Source organism: Lepidochelys olivacea (genome assembly GCF_965140295.1).
Source record: "Lepidochelys olivacea isolate rLepOli2 genome assembly, chromosome: 8".
NCBI classification, from domain to species: Eukaryota; Metazoa; Chordata; order Testudines; family Cheloniidae; genus Lepidochelys; species Lepidochelys olivacea.
Genome location: NC_140418.1, coordinates 15956829 through 15968267, shown reverse-complemented (window position 1 = coordinate 15968267; position 11439 = coordinate 15956829). Strand labels below are relative to the sequence as shown.

General features: G+C 36.9%; 1 protein-coding gene across 1 annotated transcript in view; it reads right to left on the bottom strand.

Annotated features, from left to right (window-relative positions):
• Positions 1-2829: 2829 nt before the first annotated feature.
• The window catches only part of HSPA4 (heat shock protein family A (Hsp70) member 4), a 39294-nt gene continuing 30684 nt past the window's right edge, over positions 2830-11439 (bottom strand). Inside the window, exons 14-19 of the mRNA XM_084637725.1 lie at positions 10413-10565; positions 7969-8094; positions 5491-5598; positions 4105-4224; positions 3376-3537; positions 2830-3087 (exon numbers count right to left, since the gene is read on the bottom strand). Coding sequence (XP_084493851.1) covers positions 2881-3087; positions 3376-3537; positions 4105-4224; positions 5491-5598; positions 7969-8094; positions 10413-10565 — 876 coding nt within the window. The 3' untranslated portion in view covers positions 2830-2880. The remainder of the gene's footprint in view (positions 3088-3375; positions 3538-4104; positions 4225-5490; positions 5599-7968; positions 8095-10412; positions 10566-11439) is intronic.

Genomic DNA, 11439 nt, shown 5'->3' with positions numbered 1-11439 from the left:
TCAAATGAACAGGATTCTGTAGGTTGGTTTTTCTTTTCAGAGAATACAAATACTTTTCAGAAGTCCAAGATTTAGCCTACATCTTCAGAAGCTAAAGGAAATCAGAACTAGCTGGAGGAGGCAAGCCAACTATAGCCTGAAAAAGATTACAGAAATAGCCAGCCTTTGCACAAGATATGCCATGGTTGAGCATGTCTTGGTTCCGATCCAGTTTAACTAGAGTAGTATAGGCCAGTTCTGTGCTAAAGGACTGCACAATTTCATTGTTATAATACAGCTAAAACCTTATGACTTTACTTCTGAAGTGGTTTGCCATTCTGGTTAGCATGAACTGGTTCATCATGTATACACAGCTTGAGTCACCTCCCTCACAATTTTAGGTACAGCACAAAACTCATTTTATCTTATTTTTTTAATATTGTTTTAAAACAGCTTTGTATATAGAAGGCTGCCAAAATATGATTCATATTTCATGTAAAAAAGTTCAGTCTTTGGTCTGTTTGCAGGATCAAACGGTGCAATAAGATTCCCAATAATGAAATTTAGTTGTTAGATGTCTGGCATTCAAAACATGCTCAGTTGCATTGGTCTGGGCATCTCATTTGTACAGGTTACTCAAGAATAATAAAGGCCATATTTTATGGTCAGAAATCAAGGCACCTGGTTGTCAGTGCCAACAATATAAAAAGATACCCTAAAGTCAAACCTTAATTCATATGAGGTTGACTCCCAGTGCCTGGAAAGCAACATTCCATGACCATGCCAGATAGCAGCATATGTCATGTTGCTGTTAACCACTTTGAAGCAAGAGGCAATATGTAATATTAAAAATATGAATGCAGAGCAAGGATATGACAGCCTGTGATCTTGTGTCTTACAGATAACTGGTGTTTACAGTTCTCTCATTAGTCTGATCTTGCATACATATGGTCACTTTGCATTTGCTTAATCCTCCTACATCAATATGACACTCTAGCCATAACCAAGCTTTTTAAAAATAGGAATAAAAAATTAAAATTGGTGGAACTGGAAGATGGCACGAGAGATGTGTAATACTGCTGGTTTCCAGTACTGTCACTGAAGGAAGAGTGGAAATATTACAGGAGTGAAGTGAGAGTATTAATGGAATTAGTGTAGCTGGAGCACACAAATGATTCAAGCAGAACTGATGAGAGCTGAGGCAGTTCTAAGGTTTACTCAAAGACAGTGCATTTGGAGCAGTACTTGTAATGTCTCTCAAACATTCTAAGTTTGAGTGTACAGCGCTTTTTTTTTTTTTTTTTTAAAGTGTTTCCAGCACTTGAAATGGGTGTTGTAAATACTGTCAACTGTAGGATTAGCCTCAAGGTAACTCTTAACAGGCACTTTACAGGAAATATTGCACAAATGGTGGTATTTAACAACAAGTTTATTAGCCAGAACCCTTTACCTTAAGATGTATACTATTTCTGAAACCCCATAAAATGGATTTAAGTGAGCTATTGTAGAAGCACAATGTTCTAATGGAATTTTTTTTTAATTAAAAGGAACACCATTCAATTCTTGCATTTGTCTGGAAAGAGAAAATGGAACAGTTTGTACACACTGCAACTTCTTGTTCCTTCAAAAAGATCACTGGCAAATAAAATTGAGGCTGCTGTCACATATCAATTTATCCCCAACCCAAGTTGCAGCTGTTGCCATGACCATAACTGACAATTTAAAAAAGTAATCCAGTACAATCCAGTGCATTTATTTCTTGTAATGTGTGGCTGTTTCAACTTTTGATTTAAAACACATACAAATTAATGTTTTCAGGTTTATATGACAATTATCAATACTAGAAACAAAGTCATGGGTAGAGGAGCTCATGAAAAAAGCCGAATTTTTCTCTTGCTGTAAGATAATTAAACCAAACATTTCAAATGCAGGTCTCATGGAAGCAAGTATATCTTTCAGTGGTTAGCAACTAATCAGAATCATCCATCAGTGCAAGCAGCCAGGAGTATAAATCCTCAATCTCTACAAGCAGCTAATTTAACTAGGGACAAAAGTTTTATACAATATTTAGATGGCTAGGGAGAGTTTATCATCAACATACACACTTGCATATCTAATAGCAGGTTCAGATAGTCTGAAATAGAGATTTATATAATTGTTACTCTGCATATCAGATATATGAATTTAATTTTATACTTCATATTAAAACTCTACCCATAATGGAGCATGGACACCAGCTGAGGAACAATCTTAGAGCTCAGTTCTTAAGAACATACCACCACCAGTATACTGGTCACCTCATCCATGGCTCCATACCTATTTCAGAGCTAATCAAATGCAAAAAAAGTGCAAACATGAAGTTAGTGGAATTCACACAGACTGGAACATGTCTGTATTTTGTCTGTTACTGAGAAATAAGAATTAGATTTAAATGGTATTTCATTTAGCTTATGTTCCTCTGTGCTCTGGAAAAGACCTAAAAACCTCACTGCCATCTCCATGTAGTCTTTGAAATATTAATGGACGCTTATAGTTGCTGAAAACCACAAAAGAAACTTAGTGGTAAGTTAGAAGTTTCAAGTTCTGCCATCTTACTTCTTTAAAACAAGACTCTGCATAAACATAATTAAAAAAAAACAGGATTAGTTGATGGCTGTTTCAGTAAATCTATTAAGGATTACTAGGGACTTCTAAATACACTCATTATGGCAAGAGATACAATATACTTGGCTGGAGTAGTTAACTACCTACATATTTTGACTCTCAATACATTAACCAATCCTCTCCAAACATTGCTGTGATAAAGTTGTAGTATTCACTTGCTCCAATTTATATTCAGAACATACGAAGTTGACAATTTAAAGCTTTATTGTAGTTTGTAATATAAACAAGTGCTGACATTCAGTCAATGTCCATTTCTGGGAGTTTCTTTTCTGTAGCTGTTGGAGTAGTTGTGTTAATGCTCTGTTCAGCAGGCTGGGACCTCGTGTTGGCATCTCCCTGGCCTTCTACTGGTCCATTCTGTTCAGCTGGATTTTGCTCCTCTTTAGGGAGTTCTGCCTTGGGTTTTGGTTTTGTGACTATAGGATTGCAGATACCTGTCAATTCCTAAAGTAAGAGTTGAGAGAATTTAAGTTACAGCACACATTAAGGCTTATACCTACAGTCATTGCCTAAAGGAACTTACAACAACACTAGCTGAACGTTCCCAGCTGAAGGCAGAAGTGCCCCTACATAGCTTTGGGAGGTTTTGTTGAAAATAATACTACTCTATTTCCCACCTTACCTCCTCCTCAGAGCCGCTCTGAGCATAAAGAAACATGGTGTAAGTAGGATACCACTTATACAACATGAAACCAGTTTCATATTTTTCTTCAAAGTCAAACAAGATCTTACTTTAGTTTTAGCTTGGATGTCCTTAGTCTTTATAACTGGGTCCAAAGTAAGACTTCTCTTGTTCTGAAGATTAAGCTTATTGTTCATCCATTCCATAGCTTCACCTACACTCTTCTCCACTTTTACCATATCTGCTGCATCTAAATGGTCATACTGTTCATCCTGAAGTATGAAAAAAATTACACAGCACATTTATACATTACATTTCATTTGCACAGTAAGTGACACTACTATTTTAAACATTTGGGCAGCATATCTGTTTTGCTTCTCCATCAAATCTTATCCTCCAATTTCAGAATGGACTGTCAGCTCGAATTTGCCCAAAGGGAAACTTTATTTTATGCTTAGCAGGGCAAACAATTGCTGAGCAGCCCATTGTACCGTTCTGAGTGTGGTCAAATGGAAGAGAGCTGGCAGCAGCAGAACTTCGTAATGCTCTGTGATCTCCCCCAGTGGAGGGAACGCATCTGGGAGAAAGCTGGTTTACAAACATCACCGGCAGTCACCATTCCAATTATATGAACATACAAGAGTCCTACTTTTATTCGTAAGAAAGTCATTAAGTATTGCGAAGTTAATTCCTGCCACTGATCCCCGAACCAGGAGACTGCATTATTTGTTGGCCATTCCCAACACATCTGATGCTGAAAAAAGGTGGAAAGAAGAAATCCAAGATAGTTTTTCAACGCTTCCTTATAATCAGCAAAACATTTGAAAAACTGAAGATACCTTTGCTTTGAATGCATGAATAACTTTCATATACTGTTGTATTTGCTTCCCCAGATCCTCAAAAGCTTTTGGTCTTTCCTCTGATTCTTGAAACCGTGCCTGAATAGGCAGACCCAGAGACTGAAATAAAGGACAGAACAGGTTACTGAAATTTTAAACACAGCATTATAATGGACCTACAGTGATTTTTTTCAATACATGGCAGTGTTTCCCAACTTTTGAAAGCTGAGCCCTTTCCTCCCATTTTAGGAAAATTAAATTAGTCTCACCCTCCTCCAACCCTGCCATGTGTTGTTGAAGGCATATCCATATTGTAGCTCTTGATAATATGATGCTTCCTCCCCTTTCTTACATGCTTTGATGGGAAGTGAAAGTTAACTATTGACATTTAGATTATCACTGGCATTCTAGTTAGCACAAACTGAAGTGTAGAGGCAATTCATGTCTCTGAACGATTGTTTCATGCTCTCTGTCAACTCAGGGCTTGTGTACATGAAGCAGTAATGCGCGCTAAAGGGGTGTGATTTCTAAAAGATACTAACGTGTTGCACGTTTGGTCTGTGTACACTCTGCTGGTGTGCACTAAAAGTTCTCTCGTTCACTTTAATGCCCACCTCAGGGGGCATGTCTCACATTTTGTCAAATACCGGTATTCTGTGTATTTCATCACTACTGTCAAATGAAAGTATGGGGCTCCACTTATTCACATATTAAAATATTTTATAAAATCAAACAAAAGCCACACTGGGGAAGCTTTGCCAAGACTAATTACAAGTTTATCTTATTCAAAAACATTAAAATAGTTCATTATACCTTTTCATAATAAATTACAGAATGCTTTCAAATTCACTAGTATTCCAGCTAAAGACATTACATCATCTTCTCCCCTGCTGCCAATACAGAATATACCCATCCTTTTACTTCCAATTTACTTTAGATAGATAAACTGTACAGGAAAGTAAGCTTGACTAACATCAACATTAAATCATATGGCAACGTAGCTTTCTTTTAGCCTCCAAAATAAGTCTTCCATAACTTTAAAGCTTATTTGAATAAAAAACATTTTCCTGTTATAGGTCATCTGTGTTACCTTTTAAGAGCAAGTAGCAATTCTCACATATACCTTTCCTTCCCTCTCCAAGGAGATTCAGGAGAAAGATAAAAGCCTACACAATGCAGCACTCCATCACTAGCATTTACTTTCACTTTAGGCTCAATTAAAAGCTTCTTCTGCCTATGCTCAAATTATTCTCTTTATGTTTGCAAGCAACATCACCTCCCAACTCATTTAAATAATTTATTGTTCATTAGGGCCTGATTTATATCTTAAGTGAAATAAATTCAATTGATTGAAGATGACAATTACAGTGCAGAAGTGCCACTTACCTTGAGTTCAGTTAATTTATCAATGTAAACTTGTTTGGGTTGGTCTTCACCATCTTCATATAGCCAATTTTCAGTGTCTTCCAGTTTCAAAGTGAAACTACTTCTATCCTGAAACCAGAAACAACCAATATGAATTGAATACTGAACTTAGAGATTATCTACCATAAAATAAAAGTGATAAACATCTGGTGTCATTTAGATACTCTTTCCTGAAAGATGGACACTGAGTCTGCTAGAACTTAAATATTTTCTTTAAAAAAAGAGCTTGAAGTGTTGGTGTAGAATTTTTAAATTTCTTTAACTTTTAAAAAAAAAAAAAACCACACACTGAGGCCTTGTCTACCCTAGAAAGGCTTTGCCAGCCCACCTTTACTGGCACAAGCCCATTTTCCAGTATAACTGCATCTACACTAGAGCTTTTGCTGGTATAGAAATGTAAAATCACACCCCTAATGTTATTTTACCAGCAAAAGTTTCTAGTGTACACCTAGCCTTATTATAAGGTAGAGATCATATAGAGCAAGGGGTGCCAATCTATGACAACGGCTAAATTCTATTCCCATTTGTGGGCTGGAACATAATTTAAGAACCGATAGCTCTTTTGACCACAGTCAATTGAAGGTAACAATCCTGGAGAGCATAAACAGGAATTTTGAGTAGAAGGAGAGAGGTTATTTAACGTCTGTATTCAGCACTAGTCCGACTGCTGGTGGAATATTGTTTCCAGTTCTGATGCCCACAATTCAAGGACATTAATAATTGGAGAGAGTTCAGAGAAAAGCCACAAGAATTATAAAACAATAAAAAAAAAAATCAGATTCAAAGAGCTCAATCTATTCTGTTTAACGAAGAAAAGGTGAAGGGGTGACCAAGTTAGGGCCCTTCATTTTCAGTTTTTATTTTATTTAATGTTCCCCAGGAATTTATAGGTGTTTATTACTCCAACAACAAAACAGATGAAAATCATACAAAAAAGTTTTATGGGTAAATTTTGGTGGATGGAAGGACGGGGGAAAAGTATTCAGGAGATTAATGCTCTGATTAACAGAATTCAATGCGGTTTCCTGCAGAACTAAAACAAAAAACTTGGAACACAATGCCACCTCTGAGTTTAAGAAAACAGTATCTCTCTAATCCACAAACAAGACTTTTCATGTGAATAAATAAGGTACTGTTGCAGACTTAGAACTATTAGCCAATAATACTGACAAATAATTGGACCACACCATTTGCAGCGCATACTCTCAACTTCATCCTTTTCTCGTTTTTTAAACTTATGAATACTTTGTGTTCTAAAACACATTCTGATACAGATTTTCATTTTTTCCCCTTTTAGTGTGTCAAATCTTTAAACGGTTATCTGCTAACAGCTTGAAATGTGTACATGGTAGGCGTGAGATTTATCAGTACAGTCAGATGTGCATGCACTTCAGAGCTTGCATGCATGCCTGTTTATTGTATATATCTTCTAGACCACTACATAATCTTACTTTTAACAGGCAGCTGTGCATATACACACACTAATGTATCATACATATATCTCATGCAATGTATTGTATTTTTCTAATAAAACAAGTTATTTTTATACAGTTGAATGATACAAAAGTAGAGTGAACTAGGAAAAAAAACATACATTTTGTAAAACCTGAGTTTTTTTCAGTAAAAATCAATTTAAACTGAAAACGAAGGGGCTTAATTACAGTCTATAAATATCTGCATGGAGAACAAATAATGGGCTTTTCAATTTATCAGAAAAAGATATAATATAATCCTGGAAGTTGAAGCCAGACAATTCAGACTGGAAATAAGGTGTAAATTTTTAATGTTGAGAGTAATTAACCATTAGAACAGTTTACCAAGGGCTGTGGTGGATTCTTCATCACTGAATTTTTTCTAAGACATATATTCTAGGAATTTTTTGGGGAAGTTCTAAATTATTACGATTGTCCTTTCTGGACTTGGAATCTTTGAATTCACAACAGAATCCATTGGGAGATTTGCATTGAGATCAAGGGTAAAAAAATAAGGGTCCTAAAAATGAGAATATTTTATCCACCAAGTGAGGCTGACCATGACAGTAAAGTACACTCAATTCTCACTCCTTTGAGCTTTGCTTCAACTCCCTTCTCCATTTCACCTGGGAATGATCAGTAATTTAAAAGTTAATATTTGCATTAACATTTCTGTGAGATGAATGTAGGGCAGGGGAGTTGACACTTTTCTCAGGTAGTTTGCAAATTAAGAAAGGCATTATCAGTTTACACGTCTCATGTTTGGAATGTTTATCCTCATAACTATGAGGACTAGAAAGTTACTTTTCTTAAAAAATGAAGCTTCATTTCTGAATGTACCATGCAGGCCACAAACACATCCAGGGTGTTTGACACCCTTGGTTTAAAGACTTAATGGAAGAGACCTGAAAGTTTAGGTCACAAAGAACAAAAAAAAAAAGGTAACAGTCAAATTGGCGATACTTACATCTTCGCTAACAAATTTCTCATACAAGCCACAGAGCTTGTCTCTCATATCATACACATATTCCTCCACTGCATTCTTGGCATCATTCCGCTCTTTCTCCAGTTTATCCTGCATGATCATTTTACCCTGCAGAAAAGAAATTAGTTCATTATCTTACTCAAGAATTAGAGCTCAATTAACATTTTTATAAGGAAATAGCATTAGAGAACATTCTGAGGAGCAGGTAGAAGCAAATGCATGGATGCATCTGAGATGAATGAAGCCATCAGGATAGAGCCAATTTCAATTGAGTATTTTTGTGGGGAAATGCATTTTTAAGCTCATCTGCCCACACTACAACAGCCATTGAGAAGCAGATAGATGGCACAGATACCCTAAAGGCTGACATCAAAGTTTACATTTTATCTGATGAATGATTTTATTCTTCTGCTTGTTGGTTCCTTGAGAAGAAACTTGCTTTCCATAAGGATTGCTGTATTTTTAGTTAGAGATGCCTTTGTAAAGGTAACCCAGACTTTAGGAACCAAATCCAATTCTGAAGCTGCTAATTAGACTTCTTTGTCTTACTTGGGCACTTCCATTCTGTGTTAATATCTCCAAGGGAGAGATGCAGATAATTCTCCTATGGTTTGGAAAGGAAGTACTTTTTGGTGATCAGAGTGCTATTATCCTGCTGTTTCCTCTGCTGAGGGAGGATGAGTCCCAAGTGTAAGTAGGGCTTATATCCTCAAAGGGAGGAAGGAAATGTTTCAGGTGGCTGGGACTAACCCCTCCCAGCAGCCAGTAGACTCCAGAAATTCTCCTCCATTCTCCAACCCTTTGCAAGGATCAACACTTCCTGAACCAGTGAAAAAACTAGCACAGCAGCACATGTGTATCTGCCAACCCTGTGTCCAATGCCTTAGATTTCCGCAGCAAGCTGGAGTTCTTAAATCAGGAGAGAAAACTCTGGCACACAGAACATCCTTCTGCCAACACACTGCTTGTCGCTCATAACGACTCACTTCAAGCACTCAAAGCTATCAAGCAAGATCACAGGCAAATCAGGAAGAGAATAAAGAGCCAGCTATATCAGAACCATTGCCATATGGACTTGTATTTCAAGGAGAAGAAATCTGCTAAAACTGTGAAAGATGGAAGGTGGTGGTGAACAAACTCTGTATTGGAGATCTCGCTTGAGAAAGACAATGACCAACAGGCTAGGCTATATTATTTGTATTAGAGTGGAACACGGAGTCCCCAGTCATTGAGAACTCATTGTGTTGGTTGCTGAAGTGACAATCCCTGGCTTAAAAAAAATTTACAGTCTCAGAGCTAGTCTCTTACTAAATAACCAATTACTTTTAAACACAGAATTCAATTTAAGTAGCATACTGATCCAACTCAAAACTTGGTATCCTAGTTTTCCAGTTTTAAGACTGACCCAAACATAGCAAAGAATTCCAAGGCCAATATAATTTGAATTGCCCAGGTAGCTGGAGGACAAGTGCTTTAGCTGTAGCCATCTGAAGAGATACCAATGATTTAGTTGCAGACATTCAGGGCACCAGATGGATTGACTGATTGGAGCAGATGACAAGAGCTTCAGAATAACCAATAGGTCTATAAAGCAATCCAGTACTACTGATATAAAGAACATAATACAAATCAGAAAAAGTTTAGCTGCTGTAAACAGTGTGCACATGATTTTTTTTTTAGCACACTGAATTCTTGACACTATTGTTAAAAAAAGGAGATACTGGTTACCTCATACAGTGGTGTTTTTACCATTTAAGGTGGTCTCAGATGTCCTTCAAAGTCTTGTGCTTTGACGTAGGCAGCCTTCATTAACTGATTTATTAACCACTCCCCAAATGCCACATGACCCAAGAATTGAGATATTAGCCTTTGATTAACTTACTTTACTGTTTCTGGTGGCAAAAAATGCACAGCAAGCTTTTCTTTAGGAGTTTGTATTATATAATTAAATTGTCCCCCTCCTGCCAACCTTACATGCATTTTTTTACAACTTTAACCATTTTCACCGAAAGCACTAACTTGCAAGACATTAGATAGGTACTCAAACTAACATGATGAGTGCAATAATAAATACCTAGGTTATGGGTTCTGAAACTTTCCAGCGTTGGTTCATAAAGCAAGTTTTCTAAAATGTAGCCATATTCCCTATTTGCAATTGTAGAACATCCCTGTAGGAAGTTACAGCAGATGCTCATTGGGGAAAGGTGCGTTTATTTTTAGCTGTCTTTAGTGCAGTTAGTTTTGCCCTTGGAGAAAGTTAGCCATACTATCTCCTTTTGCTGTTCATAATACCTCACCCTCTCCTCTGACTTTCTCCAGCTAGAAATGAGGAGAGTCAGCACCTTGTGACCAGCAGAGTCTGTTCAGACCACAGTTTGTAAGACTATGGTCTAGATAAAGGTAAAAGTACCATTCAGTTAATTTACCTCATTCTCAATGAATAAGTTCAGCATATCCTTCCCTATCTGCCACAGCAACCGATTCTCAATGGGAAGGTCCACTGTACTAGTCTTTACTTTAGCCTTCTTGGCTTGGGGAGGTTGATCCATTTTCTTGTCTTTTGATCCAGCCTGAGATGTCTGCATTAAAAAAAACAAACCACACACACCATGCAGAGTGCAATAGTCACTAAAGGGACACCCAATTCAAGTCACATTTGTCTTAATTTTTTTTATTACAATGTTGATTAACATTTTAAGTTACTAGAGCAAACTATCAGTCAGTGCTGCTTCATTTCTTCTGAATGGAATTCTCAGCTGCTTTGAAATTCTGTGACAGTCTATAGATTTTGCAGCTCTCTAGTTTGGTAGCAACAAAACTCTGCTACAACTTCACTTATATTAAAAATAAAGACTTGTTTAAATACTGAACTGAATGCAATCAATACAATAGCCTTGTGCTATTTATTTTAAAATTAAATTTTGTTTTATGCGGCTGCAAATTTTCTGTTTTAAACACATCACATATTTCTGTATCAAAAGTAAAACTACATGGTACAAATTGTTCGGAGAAATTTGTGGTTTTGGCAGCTGAGTAGCAGATAGTGGGAACATTTGGTACTAGGAGTGTAGCTGGAGACTGGGCTAAGCACATTTTTGCTTAAATGGTGACCAGTTAGAGTTAACATCGACATTTGTCAGTTTAGTGTTTGGAGTGAACAATCCTTTCAAATGAATGGGGCAGTTCACACAACTTGAAACAGTAGCTCTGAGATACCTGCAGTCTCAGGGAGACACCATTGCATCAATTTATACTCTGTTCATATTTTTAAGGCACTAGTCGCAACCAGGAGAACTAGAAATACTTAAGTGAAAGCTTAGTTTCCAGAGCTTAGTTCTGTGGTAAGGGGTGGAGAATGGGTCCTCATTATACATTACAGAGCAAACATTCAAGAAGGCAAAATGCTCCAACCAGATGAGCTAAGCAGACAGTAAGACATCAAATACACTTAGT